This window comes from Notolepis coatsorum (assembly GCF_963971535.1).
Source record: "Notolepis coatsorum genome assembly, chromosome: 3".
NCBI classification, from domain to species: Eukaryota; Metazoa; Chordata; class Actinopteri; order Aulopiformes; family Paralepididae; genus Notolepis; species Notolepis coatsorum.
Window position 1 is genome coordinate 61,828,232 of NC_140167.1, and position 27,894 is coordinate 61,856,125.

A 27,894-nucleotide genomic window follows, 5' to 3' on the forward strand; every position below is an offset into this window, starting at 1 on the left:
ACCGATGTAAAAGTTGGCTGGTGGGGTGCAATATAAATTAAAATATATCCTATCATAGAAGCATGTTAATATTTTATATATCAATAATTTTTGTCCAATGACCCCAAACTTATGGCCTAAGCCTGTACCTTTTAAGTAAAAAGAATGGGATTGGTACTCTGTATAGATCCATACTGAAGGTTTAGTACTCTGAATTGTGATTGTGATCAGTGAAAACGTGGTCTTGCTGCATCCCTAGCTGGCTGCGTTTGTTTATTTTGGTGTGAGGTTGACTTATATGATCGACAGAGAAAAGGAGAGACGTGTGTGACCTACAGCAGACAGATGGAATAATCCTCCAGCCAGTGTGTAGAAATATATTTTAATGAGCTTGGCTCCCAGGGTGCGAAACTACATTACATTTCCACTGCCTTTACCAACCCTTGAGTCTGAGTTTCTCTTCACAAAGCAAATCCCTTCAGGTGTCCTACTTTTGAGTCCAACCATAGTACATGAACTCCTGGACTTGTTTTTGTCACGTGTCTTGTAGAGGGAGTCCCTCAGGTGTCCTACTTTTGACTCCAACCTATAGATATTTATATATAGAAATTTTTGGGCTTCAAAACTTCAGCCGTAATTATCCTCGAGTAATCGAAGCTTCATTCTTCTCATGCGAGAGTTTCAATGCAGTGGGTAAACGAGAGCTGTGGGGTAGGCAGGTTTTCTGAACGTTCCTATGATGTCGTTGTCTGAGAAGAACAGATTTTCTAAATTAATGTTGGATCATTATTTCTACAAAGGATTTTAACTCATTTGAAGCATTCAAGTCAGCCCCATGCGTGTGTGATTAGTGCCTTGTCTCCCTTAACTATGTTCAGCCTGGCTGGGGCTAGCCATGGTCTAGCATGGTATGTTATGGTTGGGTTCGTGTCTCCATTGCGTTTCTTGTAAACTCTCCGGTCACTAGAAAACCTTTAAGAATTCTCAATGACAACTGTGGTACACAAGCTAAACCATGATGATGCAACAGTCCCAGCCGGCTTTGGCCAGGTTGTGAAAGGTGTCTGTCTCAGCTGGGGTTCAGCCAGGTTTGACCAGGTAAAAAAAAAAAAAGAGATGCTCACTGTGTGCCAGTCAGACAGGACATCTAAACCCTGGCTAGTGGAGACGAGGCTTATGTGTTTACAGAGGAAATCCCTGAAGCATCATCCATGGTGTAAGAGTCCCTGTACTAGGGCTGTCCCCGACTAAGGATTTGTATACTCAACTTGTAGTCTCCAAAATTAGCCGATAATCGACTATGAAAAAGAAAACACATGTTTTATCATTCAATTTGGGCTGTGGGGGTGCTTAATGTCTGAAGGAGTCGACGGAAGGCTTCTTGTCCTCTGCGAAAGCATGCAATTGGTCCACTGATGGATACATCTTGATATTTGTCTAGTCTAGTGTGTTCATTAGATGGGTGAAATCCTTTTTCAGTGCCTCTGTGCCTGTTTTCTTAGGCAGTTAGCCTCTGGTATGCGTGCCATTAGTGTTAGCCACGCTTCTAGGCCTCTTTTCTTTTGGAAAGAATGATTAAAAAATAAAATAAAAAAAAATATATATAATTATAATTTTTTTGCATTCGACTAAGAGGTTGGCAGTCGGCTACGGCTCCTTTCGATCGATTATTCGACTAATCTGGGTCAGCCCTACCCTGTACTAACCCATGTGTCTGTCTGTGTGTGTCTCTCCACAGAGGGTATCCCTCAGGTGTACTACTTTGGCCCCTGTGGGAAATACAACGCCATGGTGCTGGAGCTGCTGGGACCCAGCCTGGAGGACCTGTTTGACCTCTGCGACCGCACCTTCTCCCTCAAGACCGTCCTCATGATAGCCATACAGCTGGTAAGGACAGCAGGGCCTTAAACAGGGATACTTTTTTTTGCAGGAAAATAGGTCTACATTTGATCGGCCTAGAATGGAATGTTAGTATTGTAAAAGAAGTCCAATCTGGGGACTTAATGCCGTTATTGCTCTTGACCAAGACACTGACATGACAACTAGAGTCTGTCCCCCAGGCGCCTGTGGCTGCCCGCTGCTCTTTAAGTGGTTTCATTCCATCCTTTATTTGATCTGGAAAAGACCATTTAAAACAAGTGTTTTCAATGATGTTGAGAAAATATAGCACATAATAAATGGAACAACAAAGAAAATAGGATGGATCAATTGCAGAGGAATAATTTCCCCCACGGGGACGATAAAGTACAACTGAACTTGGAACCCTTTCCCCCCCACAATGTGAAAAAACCCACAATGGTTTCCAACATCCTTTAGGAAAGGTTTGGTGGAAATGTGGATGTCCCATACGCTGAAACAGAAGATCCACCTAGTCAGCCTCTTACAGGCAGATGTACAAGAAGAGAATCCTTACTACTAGCTTTACTACTGCTGCTATAAGATTGACAGTAGTGGGGCAACAAATCTGTTTTTAAGTGTTGGATAAAGTGATGTTTATTTTCAAAGCAGACTTTGTTGGGAGTGTGATTCCTAGTCACGTACACACACCCACACCTACAGAGTTCACTGCTTGTGTAAACTTGGAAACCACTGTAAAGATATTGCAAAGGTACAACATTCTTTATCTATTTATTTTATACTCTATATATATATATATAACATCAGACCTTTATTGATGTCAAAAGAAGTACGACGTTCCACTTATCTTTGCTGTGTTTCATCTACCTCCAGCCTGAACGCCTGACTGAAATTCCAGGAGATCGTAATCTTGTAAAAATCTTGTCTCTTTTGCTCCGTCTGACAGATAACGCGGATGGAATATGTCCACACCAAGAGCTTGATATACAGAGACGTCAAGCCGGAGAACTTCCTGGTGGGGCGGCCGGGAAGCAAGAGGCAACACACCATCCACATCATCGACTTTGGTCTGGCCAAAGAGTACATCGACCCCGAGACCAAAAAACACATCCCCTACCGGGAGCATAAAAGCCTGACAGGCACGGCACGCTACATGAGCATCAACACACACCTGGGCAAAGGTGAGACAGTTTTTCCTCCTACCATTGAAGCCCCTTATGGGAAAAGTAAATGTTCTAAGCATATATCGTCTCTAAGCTTGATAACACACAGACACCATGTCATGTTACAATTTCCCATATCTCTTATCTTGCTAAATCATTGCGATTTGTATCGGTTCTGTGATGGATACCTAGCCTTTTGTGTTGCTAAATTCTTGAAGTTCCTTTTAATCACACTATGGCGGTGTTCTCCCTGGCACCATGATGGCCTCGTGTTCATGTTTCAGTTAAAGGGACTGATTCCTGCAGAACTTCATACTGTATACTACAGGATTACTCACTTTGATATTACAGAGTAAATATCTCTATCTCTTAGAATATAAGCCGGTAAGCTACACCGTCAACCCGTCGCCAAGTGTTTCCATAATGTCCAGACCCATCTGTTGAGAGAGAGAGAGAGAGAGAGAGAGAGAGAGTCTTAATGTTTTACACACTAAAGCTTACGATTTCTGTCGAGAAAAACGTGCCATTCAGTCACAGTAGTCGCACCTGGCTGGTTTCGGTTTGAGGGTCCAGTGTGTAGATGCAGCAGTGAAAATGCGTTCAGAGTTAGTTGTGATGGAGTTGTAACCAGACCGCCCTGTTCTCTGTTGCAGAGCAAAGCAGAAGGGATGACCTGGAGGCGCTGGGTCACATGTTCATGTATTTCCTGCGAGGGAGCCTCCCCTGGCAGGGCCTGAAGGTACAGTACTGTGTTGTGAAGGAAACCTGTATTGCCCCTATAGAGGGTTTGCACAATGAGCACAACGAAAAACATCAACACCATACAATACATAGATGACGGTGCATAATGTAACATAACACATCATAAATACATCATAAAGAAATGTAGCATAATAACTCATTCAAAGCATCATCTTAGGAAATGGATTGACGCTAAACGTAATTGACCCCAGGGAGATGTTAGGTGAATTCCTTAAATGTCTGTATATTGAATGGGTGACCTACCAATCCTACACAAACTGCTTTATAGTGTAATGACTGCATCCATTTTTCAGTATGGGTGGCCCCAGTTGGGAATCGAACCCCTAACCCTGGCAGTGCTGGAGCTACATTGAACCGCATATTTACACTGATGCTAATGGGGCTGTCCTCGACTAAAGATGTTCTCATTCAATAAAAATAAGTCCTAGTTCTTTTTAGAAATTTTTATTTTTTTTACTAATTGATGTTGATTTAATAGACAAATCTGTAAGATGGCGTTTCCCGCATGCAGTCGTGCAGAAAGACGTCTTTGTCTCATGTTTACCAGAGATATTGTTATAATTTTTCTTTAAGAAGATATCTCATTCAGTGTGGAGAGAGAAAAAAACATTTAAATATAATAATCTACTAGGAGGAGGCAGTCATAGATGCTGGGCCCAATCTGCACATACATTTATCTCATGTTAGATAATGGAGCACTTGATAGGCAAAACTTAACAACTCACAGAATTTACACTTTACACAGATTGTAAGTATTTCCTTTCGGTCCTTCATCATCATCATCATCATCATCACACGCAGACATAATAACCAAAGTGTCTCACCATAAATGTACTGCGGCAGGGTGGAATAGCCGCTAAGACGACGATTAATCCGTCGGACACTAAAACTCTCAGCTGAAAACCAATACAAGTTCAAGTTCAAGTTCAAGTTCTTTAATAGTTGTCATACAGAAGTACAGAATACTTTCATACAAAATGCTTCTTACTGTTACGCTCCAGAGACTGTGCTAGACAAGATAGTATCAAATAACATAATAACATAATATAGCATGAATTTAGAAGAAGAAAATGAGGTCACAGTGTTCGGTATAGACATATGTACAATGTTCTGAGTTACCATATAATATACAATACACAATACTATGCAGTGTACTAATGTACAGTACTATCTAGTGCAAAGCAGAAATGGGATGAGGTACAATTTTAGGTACAATTTACAGTAAGGTGTACGAGTTGTAGTGCAATCCTTCATCCATAAATATAAAGTGTGGGGAGTGGGTGCTACAGTGTGTTTGTTTAAAGTGGGTGTGTGCTATAAGTGTGTGGAGTGGGTGCTACAGTGTGTTTGTTTAAAGTGAGTGTGTGCGTGTGGATGTGTGTGCTATGTGCGTTTGGTGGTTGTTGTTGTGTAGTGTTCATTCATTGTTCGTTTAGCAGCCTGATGGCCTGGGGATAGAAGCTTCTTCTGAGTCTTTCTGTGCTCGCCTTGAGACTCCTGTATCGCTTGCCTGACCGCAGCAGTTCAAAGAGGCAGTTGTTCGGGTGACTGGAGTCTTTAATGATTCTCTTAGCCTTGCCCTTGCAACGCTTATAGTAAATGTTCTGGAGGGTGGGGAGCCCCCCTCCAATTGTGCGTTCGGCTGAACGTGTCACTCTTTGTAGTCTGCTTTGGTCTTGTGCAGTGCTATTCCCAAACCAGGAGGTGATGTTGCCGGTCAAGATGCTCTCTATTGTACATGAGTAGAAGTTCTTAAGGATCTTCTGGCTGACTTGGAACTTCCTTAGGCGCCTGAGGAAGTAGAGGCGTTGTCGTGCCTTCTTCACAACACTGTTAATGTGTGTGGTCCATGTCAAGTCCTCGGATATGTAGGCTCCGAGGTACTTAAAGCTGTTGACTCTCTCAACCGGTGCCCCGTCGATGCTGAGGGGGCTGTAGTCCTTGACCCCCGACCTCCTGAAGTCCACAATCATCTCCTTTGTTTTGCTGACGTTCAGGGAGAGGCTGTTTTCCTGGTACCATCCCGCCAGGACCTTGACCTCTTCCAGGTAGGCCCTCTCGTCGTTGGCAGAGATCAGGCCCACCACCACTGTGTCGTCAGCAAATTTGACGATTGTATTGCTACTCCGCTGAGCCACACAGTCGTGTGTGTACAGGGAGTAGAGGAGGGGACTCAGAACACAGCCCTGGGGGGCCCCTATGTTGAGGGTGATGGATGAGGAGGTGCAGTTGCCTGCTCTCACCACCTGGGGTCTGCCAGTCAGGAAGTCCAAGACCCACTGGCAGAGGTCATAGCCCAAGCCCAGGTCCCTGAGCTTGGCTATGAGTATGGAGGGGACTATGGTATTGAATGCCGAGCTGTAGTCGATGAATAGCATTCTCACATAGTTCCCCTGCCTCTTGTCCAGGTGTGATGCTGCTGTGTGCAGCACATGGGATATGGCGTCCTCCGTGGACCTGTTGGGGCGGTATGCAAATTGCAGGGGGTCCATGTTGATGGGGAGGGAGGAGCAGATGTAGCCCTTTACTAGCTTCTCAAAGCACTTCATGGCTATGGAGGTGAGAGCTACAGGGCGGTAGTCGTTGAGGCAAGCAGGCTTGGATTTTTTGGGTACAGGGATAATAGTGGACTTCTTCAGGCAGGTGGGGATGACAGCCTGTTCTAAGGACAGGTTAAATATGTCAGTGAATACTGGGGCCAGTTGGTCGGCACAGACTTTTAGGACGCGGCCGGGGATGCCGTCTGGACCTGCTGCCTTCCTGATATTCACTTTTTTAAAGGTCCGCCTCACCTCATGCTCTGTTACCCTGAACACTGCGCCTCCATCAGCAGCCGACCCCCCCCCCCCCTTTGCCGAGGCTTGTGAGCTGGTGTTGTTATTACCAGCATCAAACCTCGCATAGAAGGTATTGAGGTCATTTGCTAAGGAGATGTCACTGTTCAGTTTGAGGGAGGCGCCTTTGTAGTCTGTCATCGTTTTGAGCCCCTGCCACATAGCTCTAGAGTCAGCTTGTTCAAACTGGAGTTCAATTTTATCCCTGTAGCGTCGTTTGGCCTCTGACACTGTCCTCCTTACGTTGTATCGCGCCACCTTGTGGTCATTCATGTTGCCTGCCTCTAGGCCGTCGTTGTATGCTTTGGTGCGCTCTCTCAGAGCTTCACGGACGGATTTGTCTACCCAGGGTTTTTGATTTGGGTAAACTTTCATTTTGGTAGTGGGGATTGTTTCTTTCACCCTAGTACAAACATAGTCCAGCACTGTCTCCGTGTAGACATTAATGTTATCTGTGTCGCGGAACACATTCCAGTCTGTGTGGTGAAACACTGACCGGATCGTCTCCTCTGACGTCACATCCCATTTCTGCACCTCTCGCGAGACTACGGGAGTACTTTTAATTCTCTGTCTGTACTTTGGTGAAAGAAAGATTGACGCGTGATCTGACTTACCAAAGCCACTATCAGAATGAGCCTTGTAGCCACCTTTAAATTGCGTGTAACAGTGATCTAGGATGTTACCGCCTCTGGTGTTGCAAGTCACATGCTGATAGAAGTCAGGCAATTGAAATAGTTGTTGAAGGCGATCTTGGGGGCGACAGTGGCTCAGTAGGTAGAGCAGTCGACTCGTCTGCCAATCCAGAGGTTCCCGGTTCGATTCCCGCTCCTCCCGGGCAGCGTGTCGATGTGTCCTTGAGCAAGACCCCTAATTGCTCCCATGAGGAGGCATGGTTGCCTCCGCCGTTGGTGTGTGAATGTGTGAGTGAATGGGTAAAATGTGAGTAACAAATTGTAAAGCACTTTGGATAAAAGCGCTATATAAAAAAGCAGCCATTTACCATTTACCATCTTGCAGAGCCTCAGGGCATTGTGGACCACCCCACCCCATCCACCACCCGCCCACAGACCGTTTGGTACAGTTGGTAGAGATTAGGACTGAGAATTTGTCATGGTGCTTCTTTTTTTTTTATATATATTTTTATTTCATTTTTTGGAAGAAAAGGCACAGGTACAGGCATACAATGCACATAAAACATACATTTAAATTATTTGCCAATTACATGCATTGGCTTGCCCCTTGCCTCATTTAAAATAAAAACTCCTAACCCCTGCACCAACCACCGTTGACAAAAAATAAATAAAATAATAATAATAATAATAATAATAATAATAATAATAATAATAATAATAATAATAATAATAATAATAATAATAATAATAATAATAATAATAGTAACCCACCCCGTCATAGGCCTGAGAAGAAAAATAATTGAACAAAAATTTCAACAAAGACCAAGAAAATAAAAAATAAAAGGAATTATACAGATATAATTAGTTATGTCCTGCTAGCTATATAGTAAAGGTCCTAACTTGATAGAGAATATGGTTCCAGCTATCTATTGTTTGATAGCTTGCACCATTTAATCTAGCTGTAGAAAGCTCCATTGTTACAACATCAGCTAATAACTGTTTCCATTTCCAGTGATTAAAGGGCAGAGAGTGTGGAGCTTGCCATCGCAGCGCCAACATTTTTTTTGCAGCAGTATTTCCTGCCAGCCAAAATCGTCTCTGAACAATACTTAAAGCTAAAGAATCATCATCAGAGAAGTAATTTGGGACAACAGGGAATATGTTTTTGTAATACTTTAGATAGATAATTAGTTATCTGTTCCCAGAAACTTTTTACTGTGGGGCATTCCCACATCATATGTGTAAAAGTACCAGTAGTATTTAGAGAACAAAGTGTACAGTTTGGTGAAATAGCACGTCTCATTCTATAAGCATTCTGGGGGGTTAAATATGTTTTATGGACAAAATTGAAATTAATCTGCTGATGATTTGGGTTTCGTGATGCCATAGTAATATTTCCCCAAACTCTGGTCCAATTGATAGAGTGATGGTGTTCTAATCCCAATTCTGTGCTCCACGATTGGATAACAGGTATTAACGAAGTACATCTTTGTGATAGATCTTTATAAATTATAGAGACTTGTCCTTTGGAGAGACCTGCAGTTTTTTTTAGAGAAAGTAATTAACGGGTGAGTAGTTGGTTTGGTCCATGGAACTCCATAGGCTCGCATAGCCGAACGAAGCTGTAAATATAAAAAAAGGAGGTGCCAGGTCAGTTATATGACTCTTTCAGATCTGAGAATGTTCTTAGACCATTGTCCTCCATAACATCGCCAAGTACATGAATGCCACAATTAGACCATGAATGAGCTACAAAACTGCGGCCTCCGCTAAGCAAAAAGGGGTTATGAAATAAGGGAGTCTGTTCATGCCACTTAGTATCCCATTTAAGTAACTTTTCATATTTGCGCCATAAAGATATGGCATGCGCTATTATCGGACCATAACGTAATCTACATTGCTTTAGTGAAATATCTGTGAAGACAATGTCTTGTAAACGAATCGGCGTGGTCATGGTGCTTCTTCATTCAAAAGGATATATTTCAATCATGTTTTTATCCCAAAATAGCGTTGTACTGTTGTACACTCTTGATTCAGTGTAGTGTTTTTATACTAATCATCCCACCTGACCTCAGGCACAACACAACCTGACATTTATGCTTCCCACGGAAAATAACACCATCCATTAAAACCTGCACAACGCTCCCCTGTGGATTGTGTGTGTGTGTATGTATGTATGTCTGTGTACATGTACTGTATGTCTCTTGTGTGTGCAGTATGAGTGTGTGTGTGTGCATGCATGCATTTGTGTGTGAACTTATGTCTCTGTACTAGGGGTGTAACGGTACATGGAAGCCATGGTTTGGTTACCTCTGTTTTGGGATCACGGTTCGGTACGGGTTTGGTACAACAGGAAGAAAGCAACAAAAATCCCAAATGGAGAACGAAGAGATAAGACGACATGCTACACAACAATGGCAGAGGATTTATCAATATTTTGGATTTAAACACCGCGGCAGCTCGACTGGAGAGGAGCTCAGAGGACCAGTCCAGACCAGCAAAAGAATGTTTGTCATGTTTGTCTTTTTTCCCCCGGATCAGCTGTGAGGGAAAGTTGCACGGAAGAAAGTTGGTGTGTGTGTTTCCAGCAGTTAACATTATTGGGCGAACAATTTTGAGGAAGATAGAGAGTTGCAGAGTATTCTTTTAACATCTTAAGCCCGACAAGACCGGTACCGGTCCCAAAATGACATCACGTCATAAATCAATCTCTCCAGACTGTTTGACAAAAGTATCGTTTTATTTTTCAAACGTATTCAAGTATAAACATCATACCTATGTCACAACAGCAGTTATAATGTATATTATCATCAATACGTTAGTTTACCAATAGGTTAAAGTGTTATTGAATAGATTTTCATATTCGTTTTGGTGTTATTTAGTTCGCGAAAGTGTTGGAATTTTTCCGAACGACACTTCCCAAAGGCCTCTATGGGGTTTCAAGCTAATTACTTCTGTATGAATTTTTTTAATATCTCTTATTACTCTGCATAATAAACCACAAAACATAATGTTATTGGTATATATTGAAGCGCAGTTAGTTTCTCTTCCCTATTTTTTAGCATGTAGCAACAATTAGATTTGAAATTAGTTTCAAAATGGTGCCACCCTGGCAAAAACAAAAAAGTAGTGTACATACACTAGATTTCATTATCTGTTCTTATGCACGCCTGGTGATACTAAATCCAAATTGAACTTGGGCATTTGAAAGATAATATATGTATATACAGTATATAAATGTGCAAATTGGCTATAATAAGGTAATTTATAAGCCTGCTATTCTATATTCTATAATAATATTTCAAATTGCATTGGTCCGGATGGGAGAATTCAGTACTGTATCTACAAAACCTTCTGTTTAATCATCTTCCCTTTATTAATTTCCTTCAATTTTTTTGTACACATGATCTCAAGAATGTACTGAACGAGATCATTGGCAGTTTTTCATGTCTGGTAATTTTTTGCATGGTGTTATTCACTGTCAAAAATGCTAAGAAAAATCATAATTAATATTCTCCTTTGTTTCATCACAATTTAAGCAAGCCTAGTAATAGACACAATATTTCTGACACTGGGAATACATTCACTGAGGTCCATATATGTCCCTAGAAGAATATGCAAGTGGACTTTGTAGAAGTGGAGCAATATTCCATTTACTTAGGTATGTATTTTAGGCGGATTTTCAGAAAATAGGGATCCCGGCTTAAGAGGTTAACGCGCTCACAGGAAGGATTCACAGAGTTCTCAGAATGCTGCCGTTGCATAATACCAACTCGATATGATCTGTGGCTTATTGATGCTTAACATTGTTCTTCAGTCAGATGAAGCAACTGGATGTGAATGTCAGTGTTGCATGTGGGCCACATAGCAAATATGTTGGTGCTCAGTTTTCCCACTATGGAGGTCAGGTGTCATCAACACACTCGACACCTACACATCTACACACTCAACACCTACTCATCAACACACTCAACACCTACTCATCAACAGACTCAACACCTACTCATCAACAGACTCAACACCTACTCATCAACACACTCAACACCTACTCATCAACACACTCAACACCTACTCATCAAAAGACTCAACACCTACACATCAACACCTACACATCTACACACTCAACACCTACTCATCAACACACTCAACACCTACTCATCAACAGACTCAACACCTACTCATCAACAGACTCAACACCTACTCATCAACACACTCAACACCTACTCATCAACACTCAACACCTACTCATCAAAAGACTCAACACCTACACATAAACACCTACACATCAACACACTCAACACCTACTCATCAACACACTCAACACCTACTCATCAACAGACTCAACACCTACACATCAACACACTCAACACCTACTCAACACCTACTCATCAACACACTCAACACCTACTCATCAACAGACTCAACACCTACTCATCAACACACTCAACACCTACTCAACAGACTCAACACCTACTCATCAACACACTCAACACCTACTCATCAACACACTCAACACCTACTCATCAACAGACTCAACACCTACTCATCAACAGACTCAACACCTACTCATCAACAGACTCAACACCTACTCATCAACACACTCAACACCTACTCATCAACACTCAACACCTACTCATCAAAAGACTCAACACCTACACATCAACACCTACACATCAACACACTCAACACCTACTCATCAACACACTCAACACCTACTCATCAACACACTCAACACCTACTCATCAACACACTCAACACCTACTCAACAGACTCAACACCTACTCATCAACACACTCAACACCTACTCATCAACAGACTCAACACCTACTCATCAACACACTCAACACCTACTCAACAGACTCAACACCTACTCATCAACAGACTCAACACCTACTCATCAACACACTCAACACCTACTCATCAACACACTCAACACCTACTCATCAACAGACTCAACACCTACTCATCAACACACTCAACACCTACACATCAACACACTCAACACCTACACATCAACACACTCAACACCTACACATCAACACACTCAACACCTACTCATCAACACACTCAACACCTACTCATCAACAGACTCAACACCTACTCAACAGACTCAACACCTACTCATCAACACACTCAACACCTACACATCAACACCTACACACCAACACACTCAACACCTACACACCAACACACTCAACATCAACACACTCAACACCTATACACCAACACACTCAACATCAACACACTCAACACCTACACATCAACAGACTCAACACTTACACACCAACACACTCAACACCTACACATCAACACACTCAACATCAACACACTCAACACCTACACATCAACAGACTCAACACCTACACACCAACAGACTCAACACCTACACACCAACACACTCAACACCTACACACCAACACACTCAACATCAACACACTCAACACCTACACACCAACACACTCAACATCAACACACTCAACACCTACACATCAACACACTCAACACATATACACCAACACACTCAACATCAACACACTCGACACCTATACACCAACACACTCAACATCAACACACTCAACACCTACACATCAACACACTCAACATCAACACACTCAACACCTACACATCAACAGACTCAACACCTACACACTTAGACATTTCATGAACGTGGGCACCGATATGCGAAAATTAACTAAATGGGTTTTATTATAAAAAATATATAATAATAATAATAATAATAAAAAGAAGAAAAGCATACACTGGTGGGGGCGGTGGGCAAGTAATGTACTTGGTGGAGCCTGAACAGAGTAACACCGTGGCGAGCCTAGCACACGTCCTTCCCTGTACCCATGAAACATCTGAATAAAAGACACTTTCAAATGGGTACAGACACCCGAACTGGAAATAACGCCAGGAGTAAACTCTGATCCCAGAACCACAGTGACCCACGCTGCTACAAAGAGTTCACAGGCAAACACTGTAGGCCACTGTGGCCACATAACCAAAACGCTCCGTGGGGGGTCCACTGCAGGGACCCTCCATCATCAAAGCTGGAACTCTTCAGCTCTGCAGCCTGCGAGGCACGGCCTCATTGTTAAAACTCCACCGTAATAATGCAGGACTTAGGAAGTCTTTATTTGGCATGCAAACGACACACACGCGTGATGGGCGGCACACACACACAGGAACACACGCATGCAATTTTTCTTGTGTCGCCTAATGCGATTGAGTCTCTGCACTTGACCCATCCCGTCATCCTTCCCACCATGGGCAGCCGGGAGCAGATAGGGTGTCGACGTGAGCCGCGCCCCGGGGACCAATCCAAGTGCTCCTGCCCGTCTTCGTCAAGGACGCCACAGCGTTAGCGATCTGTTGTGCATGTTTTTCCATTGGGTTTATCTTATCGGGGGGGAAACGCTTTAACATTAGGGCCATTCTTTCAACCTAAACGTGCACTTTCTTCAACCTCGAACCTAAATTCCTTAGCGACCCGTGTTACCAACCTAAACAAACTGCACAGCGTGCACATACGAGACACACAGATCTGAAATGACATACGGAACAAATAAGTCTTTGTCATGCAGATTAACACACATGCGAGATGGGCGACCCACAGGAACACACTATAACATCGTGTGGCACACAGTCTGTGACGTCACGCTCACTGCGACGATCCCATCTAGAAAGAAACTTATCTGTATTTTACGGTATTTGAAAATCATACCGACGGGATTTCTAAATACCCTGGTATACCGTCATACCGCCCAAGCCTAGTCACAACATGTTTACAGGAAAGTTTTGGAGTTGTATTTGGAGTGTATTTCGTGACTGTTGGAAACTAGGCTACACTGGCACACCTACTTCCAATGAATGACGCTAAGCTAGGCTAACGGTGCGGCTGTTCCCTAAGCCTAATGCATGCACAGAGAAGAAAAGGGTATGTATCTGCTTGTCTAACTCCAGGGTAGATGGCAATTAAGCAAATGTCCCAAAAAGTTGGCTTTTAAAACGCTGTTTAGAAACATAATCACTACGTACCATGCCACAAAAATTGTAATCAGACGAAACAGAAAATGGAGAATAAGACTTTATTACATCAAACAGTCAAGCATCGTACTGTTACGTGTGGTAAAAGAAAACCTACACACAATCCTCAGAATCAGACATATCTGAAACGTCATCTTCAGATGAGGAAAGAACAGAGCACTGGTTCCTAACCAGGGTGTCGGACAATGACCTGTCAATCACTCTTGAAAAAACACATGGCCACTAGGGGCATTAGAGGGAGAACTAACCTGGGGGTTCTTCTACTTCAAAATTACTATTATAATCAACACAAAAATGAATGATACCTGTCTATATACCAGAATGGTATATAGTTCTCAGTATTATTTGCACCAGTAGTCAGAGTGGATTCCATACTACCAGACGGCGTTGAAGACCACACCATGGCAGCGATGAGAAGTATCAGTATGACAGCCGAGCAGATCATTAGCCACCATAGCATGTGCTCGCCTGCTCGGTGCTTTCAGAGACCTCCGGCTGGTCAAGGTGAATTTTGCAGTAGCTGGTGTGCCTTTCTGCAACTTGGACTGCAATCCGATTGACCCAGGTGTCTCCTCAAGTCTGTAAGACAGAAATGAACACAAAAACTGGGCAGTATCTTGCGAAAATATAATTTCCGGTATGTTTGCTTACATCACTTTGAATGTTGAATTGACATTAAAGTTTGGATTACTAAAGTTAGAATTTTCTCACTAAATCTCCATCCCCTCCTATGATCAATCACTCATCTGTCCCTCCTGGTGACCTCCTACAGTTGGTAGACCAGCTAAAAACATAGCAAAATATCACGCCAAATATCACACCACCTCGACAGTTCACCCCCATCACTAACCGGATGATTCCTCTGCGGGCCCTGCTCTACAACCGTCACCGTAGTCCCTCTTTTTGGAATGGTAGATCATGGTGAACAGGGATATCAACATAAATCTCCTAGGATTCAGCTACTGGTGGCCCCACCAGTTGCAATGGCTAGCATGAATCCATCTATACCATCTAATGACAACATTCATCAATGAGAACGTATAGACACGTAAAGAAAAGAAGATATGTGAAAATTACTATAATTCTGTTGCGATATACAATTCTGATATTATGCAATACATTTTTAGTAAAGCTGCCACAGATTTAAAGCTGCGCCTGCCTGGTAGGTTTTGAGAATAAAAAATAAATAAATAACCTCTTAGTTACAAACAGAGCTCCAGGGTCTCTTGTAACACTTTATGTATCTCAAGTATTTTTTTTTTTTACTTTCCAGAGGTCAGTCAAACTACCCAGTGCACCTTTAACTTTAACACTTGTGGTTGCAATACCCATCTAAACAAAAAAAACACTGCAGACCCTAGAAGGGACTGAGAAATCAGACAATCACGGTCTGGGATCAATTCAGAATACACTTTTTTTTACACTTTTGACAAACTAAAACATTGAAATTGAAAGTGAATCGATCCCAATCCTGAGGGAGAACACTTTGAAATAACGCTCAAGCCCTGCAGCTCTAGAGAACAGCATGAACTTTGTTTTGTTTGCATTGACTACCCCAGTTTAACTCATTGACTGCCAGGAATTAGACGGGGCCCCGCTCTAGCACTGCCACGCTTTAAAAGATAGGACTGCATCACCTTGTTTGTAGAGCTATAACTATATTCTATATTATAGCTATGGATACAATACTATGGCCCATTTGACATCACCTATCTATCGTTCAATATGTGAAAAAGAATGAATTTTTCCATCCATATGTTCCCGTGTTATACCTGGTGAATATAAGCGTGGTTTTAGAGCGGTCTAGGGTAATTCCCGAAATGCTGAGTTATAGCCGTATACGTCAATTCCACTATAGATGTTGGCGTTTCTTATAAGAACGACAATATTGCACTCATAACAGTCCTCCTTAAAAAAGACAAAGACCCCACCGATTGCGGTAGTTATAGACCCTTAAGCCTCCTCGGAACCGATATCAAGCTGTACTCCAAGGTATTAGCCATCAGACTTCAAAAGCATATGACGTCTTTAGTTCATCCGGATCAGACTGGCTTCATAAGAGGCCGCTTGATCACGGATAATATAAGACGGTTATTACATGTGCTAGAAGCCAGCAAGGATGACACCACATCTAAGGCGATGCTGTCCCTGGATGCGATGAAAGCTTTCGATAGGTTGGAATGGTCGTATCTATGGGCAGTATTAGAAAGGATGGGGTTAGGAAAAGGATTCATTGATATGATTAAAGTATTATACAAAGACCCATCGGCCATGATTACAACAGGTATAATCACCTCCGAAATCTTTCCGGTATCACGCTCTTCTAGACAGGGTTGCCCTCTTAGTCCCGGACTATTCGATTTATCATTAGAGCCTTTAGCACAATATATAAGACAATCCCAATTCATAGAACCAATCGTAATCAAGGGCACACAACACAAAATTAGTTTATATGCGGACGACGTAATACTGTTCATGCAAAACCCTAACACCGCAAAGCCTCATCTTCTCAAGTTGATTGATGACTTTGGCGATCTATCGGGATTTAAGATAAATTGGCCAAAGTCGGCTTTCCTTCCACTTAACTCCCCTGCAAAAAATATACTCCTTCCAGTAGAAATACCAATGGTTAAACACTTTAGATGTTTGGGAGTTGAAGTATTCCCTACCATAAGCCAAACGGTGAAGCACAATTACATAGAAATCCAAAATAAAATAAAATACGACTTTGACAGGTGGTCAACACTTAAAAACTCAGTACAGGCACGGGTGTCAATAGTTAAGATGGATGTCTTACCTAGAATCAACTTCATCAGCTCAATGCTACCGTTACCCCCTCCAGACGCATACAAATTTATTTGGAATAACAAACCACCACGTATAAAAAGATCCACCGCACAGAGAAACAAAGCCGACGGAGGTATGGCATTTCCAGATTTTTTCCACTATTTTAAGGCATACACTTTAAGACCACTGACAACCTGGTTTGATCCCCAAGCATCAGTATCCTGGAGAAATTTAGAAGTAAATATAGTAGCACCACATAGACTGCAGGACATAGTATACACCAAATTATCAATTAAGCAATGCGAACTGGAATTTGGCCCCATTATTACTCATGCGATCCGGATATGGCGTGAAACACAAAAAAAATATTCTAACCCACATAAATGGCATAATCATACTCCCTTATTCAATAACAATGCACTCCTGATTGGAAAACGACCTATACGATTCCCTAGATGGGAAAAGCAGGGCATACACACATTAGGAGATGTTTTCAACAAACAGGGTTTTTGTAGTTATGAAGAAATACACAAAAAATGTAATCTCACCAGTTCCACATATTATTTTTCATGCACAGTTATTGTTATGTTTGAAGGCTCATGGTGTCCCATTAAGGATACCAATTGAACACCACAGATACCACAAATTCTTCTATGAAAGAGAGACACCGAGAGGTTTTGTATCAGATTTGTATCATCAATTACTAACGTCCTCGTATGAAATCCTCCACCTAGACTCAGTCTGGAGGAGGGATATACCAGACCTGGAAATAAATTTTGATTGGCAAGAAGCCTGGGCAAATGTTCGACTTGCGTCACGTAACCCGAACCATCAACAAATCAATCTTAACTATATTGAACAGAATGGGTCTTAAACAAGACTCCAGATGCTCCTTATGTACAAATGGGGATGAGGGTACATTTATGCACATGTACTGGGATTGCCCACCAGTTAAGATATTCTGGAAAGAAGTGACCCAGCAATTATCAAATCTCTTAACTCTGAATATACCTGTACACCCCTCTGTATTACTGTTGAATGATGTCTTCGAGTTTGCAGTCCCTATACAGCTAAAGAGATTGGTTTTATCTGGTATCACAGCTGCTAAAAAGCTGATGGCATCACGATGGTTTCAACCGGAAAAGATTTGCCGGAAGGTCTGGATTCATATCTCGAAGTGATTTATCTAGAAATATCTACAGCAAGAATTTTGGGTCTCAGTGAATCCAAAATTACAAGGTGGTTAGAAGTGGTGGAGAGAATAAAAACTAGCATTTGAATGGTAGTGCCTGGTTAGGAGCGAATGATGATGGATGGATTATCCAAGGGGGGGGGCCCGGGGGGGGGGAGCGAGCGAGAGCATATGTTTATAGGGTATTAGATAGCAAGTATTAGGTGTATACCTTGTATATTACATTTATTTAAATGGTAATTTCATTGGATGTGCACTGTTAATTAATGCTTGTATATCTAATTTCATGTTATGTTTATGTGTTTGTTTAAAAAATAATAAAAAAAATATATATATAAAAAAAAGATGTTGGCGTTTCTTGCCTGTACACGCCATTTTTCCGAAATCAAATCTATATCATAGGTATTATGTTCCATCATGAATGCATGAAAGGGGGGGGGGGGGGGGGGGGTTTCTGATTATTTGATTGTCAGTAACGGCATTCGTATTGAACACTAAAAACGCGTATCAGCCGGATCGCGTGAATATTAAAGGCAACCAACTTGTGTTCAGCCTTTCATTCAGCGTTTCTCTGATTGGCCACACGGCCACGTGACCGCGCTGCCGCGCGGCAGAGAGTTGCGCCGCCCACGGCAGCAGCCGTCTTCCGTTGTAGAATTGTTTACATCAGGGTGAACGCTGTTGTATTCGCAAATATGAGAGCCAGCAATACGCAGCTCCAGTTAACCTAATTTATACCGTAATGAATCATTAAAAAATATATACCTTTAACTGGAATATGTTGTTTCTTTACACATATGTTGGATTATATAATTGGTTTGTCATGACAAAACAATAAAAATCGCTACTTTACATCAGGGTGAACGCTGTTACGCTGCCACCACCCACTTCAATGACAGAGCTCTCATATTTGCGAATGCATAAACTATATCTTAAATTATGGCTATGTGTCTAATATGGCTGTCGCGAAGTCATTGATAAGCGACAGCCATATTAGACACATAGCCATAATTTAAGATATAGTTTATGCATTCGCAAAATATGAGAGCTCTGTCATTGAAAGGGCTGGACCGAGTCAAGCCGGCGGCGGCGCACGGAAGCCGGGGAAAAACCACCGCATCGCCCCGCTGGCGCTTCAGCAGCCTCCACTGATGTACAGTGACGAGTGAATCTGGTAGTTGGTTTATGACGTTAAAAACGCGAAATAACATATAACGTTACAGCGTACAGTTTCTAGTTATTCAGTCAGGCGTCAGCCTCCACACTGATGTACAGTGACTGACGTTAAAAACGCGAAATAACATATAACGTTACAGCGTACAGTTTCTAGTTATTCAGTCAGGCGTCAGCCTCCACACTGATGTACAGTGACTGACGTTAAAAACGCGAAATAACATATAACGTTACAGCGTACAGTTTCTAGTTATTCAGTGAGGCGTCAGCCTCCACACTGATGTACAGTGACTGACGTTAAAAACGCGAAATAACATATAACGTTACAGCGTACAGTTTCTAGTTATTCAGTCAGGCGTCAGCCTCCACACTGATGTACAGTGACACCCAGAGTTTCTAGTTACAGTAGTGACGCGTGAATCGAGATAGTCCTAACAGTGTTTATTATTAAGAGTCAGATAGTCCTAACAGTGTTTATTATTAAGAGTCAGATAGTCCTAACAGTGTTTATTATTAAGAGTCAGATAGTCCTAACAGTGTTTATTATTAAGAGTCAGATAGTCCTAACAGTGTTTATAGTCCTAACAGTGTTTATTAGTAAGAGTCAGATAGTCCTAACAGTGTTTATTATTAAGAGTCAGATAGTCCTAACGGTGTTTATTATTAAGAGTCCTAACAGTGTTTATTATTAATTAACGTCATAAACCAACTACCAGATTTATTTTGCACCAGGGAACTTGAAGGTTCCTGCCGCGCTCGCGGCAAGAGGGGGCGGGCTAGCGGCGTGGGGTCGTGGCCAATCAGAGAAAAGCTGAACACAAGTTGGTTGCCTTTAATATTCATGCAGCCCGATCAGTATAAAAGCATTGCAGGATCAAGCTAAAATTTACGTCAAATCGTCCTTACCTGTGATCGGGAGTATTCCAAAAATAATATTCCAATTGTTTGATTGCCATCTGGTACATCCAATGTCCATTTGGCCCATGGCATAATCCACCACAACATACCGGGAGAACCGTTCGCCTCGCCCGACAAGGAAAAATTAAACCGGAGACATTTGGCTGTTCCACAGGCCAAGATACAAGGTTACAAAGGGTGCTCAATACCGCTGTCTAGCGTGATGCGGCCGGTATTGCACTTTGGCATTCTCAGGATGATTCCCCATGTTAACCCCGAGTCCGTGTGCCTGTAATGAATAGAAATATCAAATAAAATAAATAACGTTCAAATAACGAGTATACTCGTTGTTGGCGTTCAACGATTGGTGCCCAATAACGAGTAAACTCGTCGTTGGTGGGGAATGAGTTAAGAACAAGTACATTCTGTAAAGTATTAAATGAGAGTTGTAATTTTTTCACTGGCTAGTTGTACAGAGTCAGCAACACAATAGTGTCATCCGCCTCATTGACCTTTGCAATAGAAGAGAGTGGTCAAATGTTTCTGACAGATCTATAACAAGGGCAGCACAATGTTTCCTTTTGTCAAGCTCAGATATGATATAGTTTACAGGTTCAGCAGGTGACAAAATATCAGAGTGAATAGAAGGATAACAGCGGCAAGGGGGGGGGGGGTTGAAATGTAAAGCGTGACATGTGACAGCACACTACAGTGTATTGTAAATTCAGCTACCCTGAGCCTGTTTGGACGGAGCGTTCCCAAAACAGATTACAATTGTCAATAAACACTAGTGAAAACTGTGGATTCTGTTAAAAACGCCCTATGCCATGAGCCAGTGTGGGAATGGGACCAGAAATAAAAACAGACTTTCCACATTAACTTAAAAATGTAAGAAGGTCGCTAAAATCTTTTTTAGATTCAGCCCAGACTCAGCCCAGACTCAGCCCAGACTCCTAACGAGCTGTGTCATTTGACCCCACGTGAACAATTACAATATGACTGTATATATCAGGATTTACTGTACATCTCAATAGTACATGGATGTGTTCTCAGTCAACATCATCTAGGCACATCAGGTATGTCTAACCAATAACATTTACTAGGCTGTCAATGTAAATGAGAATTTGCTCCTAATTGACATAGTCAATCCTGGTTAACTAAAGTTCAAATAGAGACTACCTGTTTCTATGACTAATAGTAATGACCCGATTTGTAACTGAGCAGGATCCCAAAGATGTTGGATGGAGAACTCTATTGTTAATTCACTTGGCACAGTGCACAGCCAACTGCCCTCCCCACAGAGCAGAGAGATGAGGCAAAACAAAACAAAAAATCCCCAATACTAAATTTGTAACTACATCTTTAATTCTGACAGTAATGGATTCCAAATAAAGTTCAGTATATATTACCAAATACTTTGAGATAATTTTGTAGTGTGTGTTTTACTTGCCTTATTTGTCAATCTCATGTGGTGCCCCTTCTCTCTGCCATCCAATACCAGGGCTAGTCCAGTCTGATGGTTTTTCTAAGTTGTTGCCTCTGTCGCCCCACATGGTTTTCTTGATTTAGCACAGTTTCTGTACCAGTATCCTGTTTTGGCTCGTATCCGCCACACTGAAACAGGTTAGGTTGCAAACACTCTGTCGACTCGATAAGGTTGCTGGAACTGTCTCTTAGATTTTTTTGGCCTTGGCTTTCCCCTCATTGTATCTTTGTCCAGCGTGGTTTGCATGACTTATGTTTATCACAAAGATATTCGATAAGGTTGCTGTCCCATTTGGAACTGTCCCATAGCTGGGTGGTGGTGTCTGTAGCTGCAGAGTGGAGAGAGCGCCTCTGCTGTTGGCTGCCGGGTGGGGTCAGCTGCACCTGCCTCCTGGTTCTGGAGCAGTGGGGTCAGCTACACCTGCCTCCTGGTTCTGGAGCAGTGGGGTCAGCTGCACCTGCCTCCTGGTTCTGGAGCAGTGGGGTCAGCTACACCTGCCTCCTGGTTCTGGAGCAGTGGGGTCAGCTGCACCTGCCTCCTGGTTCTGGAGCAGTGGGGTCAGCTGCACCTGCCTCCTGGTTCTGGAACAGTGGGGTCAGCTGCACCTGCCTCCTGGTTCTGGAGCAGTGGGGTCAGCTGCACCTGCCTCCTGGTTCTGGAACAGTGGGGTCAGCTGCACCTGCCTCCTGGTTCTGGAGCAGTGGGGTCAGCTGCACCTGCCTCCTGGTTCTGGAACAGTGGGGTCAGCTGCATCAGCCTCCTGGTTCTGGAACAGTGGGGTCAGCTGCATCTGCCTCCTGGTTCTGGAGCAGTGGGGTCAGTTCCTCCTGGTTTTGCAGCAGTGGGGTCAGTTCCTCCTGGTTCTGGAGCAGTGGGGTCAGTTCCTCCTGGTTTTGCAGCAGTGGGGTCAGTTCCTCCTGGTTCTGGAGCAGTGGGGTCAGTTCCTCCTGGTTCTGGAGCAGTGGGATCAGTTCCTCCTGGTTCTGGAGCAGTGGGGTCAGTTCCTCCTGGTTCTGGAGCAGTGGGATCAGCTGCACCTGCCTCCTGGTTCTGAAGCCGTAGGGCCGGCGGACATGGATAGGCATCGAGATGGAGGAGTCCACCTTGAGAAGAGACAAAAAAGGGATAGATAGGTACAGGTGGGGGAGAGAGAGAGAGATGTTGTGAGAGTGTCCTCTGTACTTTTCTCACTACCAGCTATTTTATTTCTCTCTTCTCCCTGCTTCCATTTTCCACGCTTTAAAAAAAACACGTCTCCTGTTCTTCACACATCTCAATATAAATGGTAAATGGTGCATTTATACAGCAACTCTTATCCAAAGTGCCCCACAACTCTGTGTGTGTGGGTGTGTGGGTGTGTGTGTGGGTGTGGGTGGCTTGATGTGTTCTGCAGAGCTGTAGTTTGTGGAGTCTGTCCTGGTTCTGTTTTGATCATGGGAGGAAGATGCTTGTCGTCTTGACCTGCTGCCCCATGGATTGTCTCAATTGCCAACCCCCAGATAGGATGAAGGCAGTATTACCCATTGCCTTATAAAGTTGTGCACTTATAAAACTCATAAATCTCTCTCTGTCTTCTCCAACCATCTCTGTCCTTCCAACTCTTTCTCTCTCTCTCTCTGTTCAACCATCTCTCTCTCTCTCTATCTCTCTCTCTCTCTCTCTCTCTCTCTCTCTCTCTCTCTCTCTCTCTCTCTCTCTCTCTCTCTCTACCTCTCGATCTTGCTCTCTCTCTCTCCATCTCTACCTCGCTCGCTCTCTCTCCCTCTCTCTACCAGGCCGACACTTTGAAGGAAAGGTATCAGAAGATCGGGGACACCAAACGAGCCACGCCCATCGAGGTGCTTTGTGAAAGCTTCCCCGGTCAGTGGATACAGCTTGTCTTTATTTCCTTACCCCTCTACCTAACCTCTGTCATTGTTCATCGACATGTCCGTTTTGTTTGGGTGTTTTTAATGCGACTTGTCTTTCGGTGCAGAAGAGATGGCCACCTACCTGCGTTACGTGCGACGGTTGGACTTCTTCGAGAAGCCTGATTACGATTACTTGAGGAAACTGTTCACGGATCTGTTTGACCGGAACGGCTACGTCTTTGATTACGAGTACGACTGGGTCGGCAAGCCACTCGTAAGTCTCCTCCTCCTCCTTCCTGTTCAGACCTGTTGATTAAACCACGGTGCATCTGGGCAGCTCTGGTAAACCCTATAACTGAACTGCAGTGCGTGCCACGCGCATCCACATATAGACCTTTTCTAAGTTAAGTTGTACCTTTATTAATCCCCTTGGGGAAATTCATCCTCTGCGTTTGACCCATCGCAACTATTCAGGAGCAGTGGGCAGCCACACAGTGTGGCGCCCAGGGACCAACTCCACTTGTAATGTCAGTACCTTGGTCAAGGGCGATGGCAGGAAGCCTAGCTTCTAACTTGACAACATAAACATTCTAAATGGGCCCATGTTTATTTCCTGTTGCGATGTTTGCTAATCCAATAGCTGTCAGGAAACACACTTGGGGCACAAGTTGTTCCCCTGGCAACAGAATTCTACTGAAAAGGTCTACAGTTGCCAATGTCTCAATGAATATAAACAAGAGAAAAGCCTGAACTCTAAACTGAGTCATTAAGTTACTTTACCTCGAATACAGTTTTGATGCGGGTGGATCCCTGTCTTGTCAGTAGAATTACTCAAATACTCTCCAACTGGTAAACATCCCACATGACCAATGCGTTCTATACTTGTTTGTTTTTAAGCTCCTGATTCACAGATCAATTAGAATCTCGATGTGTGCTCACATTCAGATGCAATGTGCTCGGTTAGGTTTACACAGAGTTCTGAAGAAAAGTGATCTTTCTGCACTCTCTCAGAACATATAGAAAATAGACGTGGACAGCAGCTCAGGGGGGACGGGTCTGGGGAGGTTTAGTTTGTTTGGCCTTGCTACCATGCGCTGGACGGTGAATGTATCCCCAGTTTACAGCTTGTATTCATCAGGTAGTTTTACTCGTGGAGAACTCTAATTTTCCAGTTAAACAATTTCCGCCCCAAGCACACGCTGTAAAGTCTCTAGGTTACAGTTGTCTTGTTCTCCCACAGAAATCATGAATAATGGAATTACATTAGAGACTCATTGTAATCAGTGTTTTGTTTGTGTTAAATATTCTAGTGTTTCCCACTACATGCGGCAGCTGCGCTTCCCTGCTACTACAAGATTGCCTCACAGCTAGAAGAAATGTAAAGGCAATGCTTTTGTGTCATCTAAATATTAGGCAGTTATGGTTATTAGTGAAGCTCATTTAGTTGGTGTGCAAATTGGGACATCTTCCGAACTCCACAGGCACTGCAACTCGTATTGGTAATGGCACAAGAAGCAAACCTGGGGGCCAAGAGCTAACATTAAATTCACTGCTATAAAAAAGAACATAACAATAATAATAGTGATAATAATACAAGGACAGCACTGTCTGCTCTCTGGGTTGTTTCTCATTCCTGCAGTTCATGCTTTGGCTGAAACAGGCATCTGTTACCTCACAGCTCCAGTTATTATGTCTTCAGACTTATGTGTTATTATAAATGTACTGGTTTTCAAACTAGAAGTGTTTAACACGTTTTTGATTTATGAACCGTTTTCTTTATGGTTTACTTTTATGATCTGTTCTGATGTTATGATCTGTTTTTGATTATAGGACCAGTTTTGAATCTATGTAGCTTTTTTAATTATGTTTTAGAAAAGTGCTGTATAAATAATAATAATAATGACTTCTTCCTCCTCAGCCCACCCCGATAGGCCCCATCGCCAGCGACACACCTCTGCAGCCGAGCAACCGAGACAAAGCACAACAGCAGACCAAAAACCAGGTGACCTCACCACACCACGCCCACCTATCTACCTACCACCACACCACACTCGCCTATCTACCTACCATCATGCTAGACCACACTCATCTATCTACTGTACCTACCATCATGCTAGACCATGCCCACCTATCTTTCTCCTACCACACCCACCTATCTACCGACCATCATGCTAGACCACACCCACCTATCTCCCTACCACCACACCAAATCACGGCCACTTATCTACCTACCACCACGCCAAACCACGCCCACCTATCTCCCTACCACCACGCCCCCCTATCTCGATACCACCACGTCAAACCACGCCCACCTATCTACCTACCACCAGACCCCACCCCCTATCTACCTACCACCACACAGACCACGCCCCCTATCTACCTACCATGCCCACCTATCTACCTACCACCAGACCACACCCCCTATCTACCTACCACCACACCACGCCCCCTATCTACCTACCACCAAACCACGCCCACCTATCTACCTACCACCACGTCCACCTATCTACCTACCACTAGACCACGCCCACCTACCTACCACCACATCCACCTATCTACCTACCACTGCACCAGACCACGCCCACCTATCTACCTACCACCACGTCCACCTATCTACCTACCACCAAACCACGCCCACCTATCTACCTACCACCACATCCACCTATCTACCTACCACTGCACCAGACCATGCCCACCTATCTACCTAGTACCTACCACCACATCCACCTATCTACAGTACCTACCGCCACACTAAACCACGCCCCCCTAGCAGTACCTACCATCAGTCAACTTCCCCTGTCTCTATGGTTACAACCTGCCATCATCTTTTACATCCTGAAGAAAATTATCGCCTCTTGTATTTCACAACTTCTCTCTCTTTCTCTCTCCTACAACCTAGAACAAATCTCTCTCTCACCCACAAGCTGTACCTGAGCCAGCAAAGACGGGCTTTTAAAATGGGTTTATTTTTCATTAAATGAATGGCAAGTCAGACAATGAGGGCTCTATTGCTTCAAGTTGAGAAATTAAGCCATGGTGTCTCCAGAGGCCCTGCCCCACCACACTGCCATTCTGGCTCCTGCCATTGTTTGCATGAGTTGAAAATGCGCAGCGCATTGTTCATACTAGTGATGACGAGTATTAATGCTTAGTGTGTGACAAAGTGTATACTTGATTCTTGTTTTTATAAAATGTTTTCTTTATTAGCATGCTATCCGAGCCTTGATCTTGCGGTGTTATCGGTAAGAGTGAAGGAATCGGCCAGATCAATCAGTGACGACATTAGAGAAAACAGATGGAGGATCATTTATTTAGTTCTTTTTTATTAGAAAATTTTCAGAATCAACAGCATTGATGATGTAACAGATTGGCCGAATGACGTATCCATCAGAATACACGTCTCAACTCTTTGTCCATCCAATCGGACACACAAATCCGGCGGAGACGGGACGCATCGTCAGCCCCGTGCCAACAAACACACTCGTTATTTCATGTCCACAGACGGGACACATCCGATCGATCTCTCCGCTCCCATCATTCGCTCGCATCCTAGGTCGTAAAAAAAGAATCTCCAGAACGCCATTGTGTCGAGGAATTCAAGGAGAATGAAAACATTGTTGAAGAGGTTTCACAGTAAAAAACGGTCATGACTCTTTAACACACAAAGGACCGTGGGAACCTTGAGTGATTTGGGTTAGAAGTGTCACCGCTCGGCAGCAGCTGACCTAACCGCCAGGTCATCTGTTACACATAACCATCTGGGAAGTCATTCTTTGAAACTGTTTGTAACTTTCACCTGCTGTCTGCTCGCAGTCATCACACCTAAACCACGCCCCATAGCTGCCAGTAGTCCCTCAAAGGACGCTTGTCGGTGGTTCGGCACATAACTTAAAGCCTGACCAGATGGATTTTTTGCGCGATCTTGTGAAGCCAACTGCCGTGCAAGGTTAATACCGGCAAGGCTACAGTACAGAATGACCGTAATCCACTGACGTCCTAGAATGAGAAAAGCAATGGGGCTGATTCACATAGTTTAAGATCTTACAAATCAGATTTCCATACTTTATTACTCTGACTCATCGTGTTCCCGTACAGCCACTGTAAGCAGCACATTAGGTTTTATGATTGACTGATAGCGGCGGACTCTAGACTCTGTTTCTAAGTTCCCAGTATGGCGTGACTGGCAACGCCACAGTGGTAGACGGGGTTCATACAGGCCTGGAAAGGTTTTGGAA

The 27,894-nt window shown here is 43.3% G+C and overlaps 1 protein-coding gene across 3 annotated transcripts in view; it reads left to right on the forward strand.

The window, feature by feature from the left end:
- csnk1g2b (casein kinase 1, gamma 2b) overlaps positions 1–27,894 on the forward strand; it is a 120,801-nt gene that overhangs the window by 84,571 nt on the left and 8,336 nt on the right. For 2 of the 3 annotated variants that reach the window (XM_084309966.1, XM_084309964.1), the window contains exons 4-9: positions 1,718–1,866; positions 2,783–3,017; positions 3,653–3,738; positions 23,585–23,669; positions 23,785–23,933; positions 25,578–25,661. In XM_084309966.1, coding sequence (XP_084166092.1) covers positions 1,718–1,866; positions 2,783–3,017; positions 3,653–3,738; positions 23,585–23,669; positions 23,785–23,933; positions 25,578–25,661 — 788 coding nt within the window. The remainder of the gene's footprint in view (positions 1–1,717; positions 1,867–2,782; positions 3,018–3,652; positions 3,739–23,584; positions 23,670–23,784; positions 23,934–25,577; positions 25,662–27,894) is intronic. The other variant, XM_084309965.1, reaches the window with a different exon arrangement.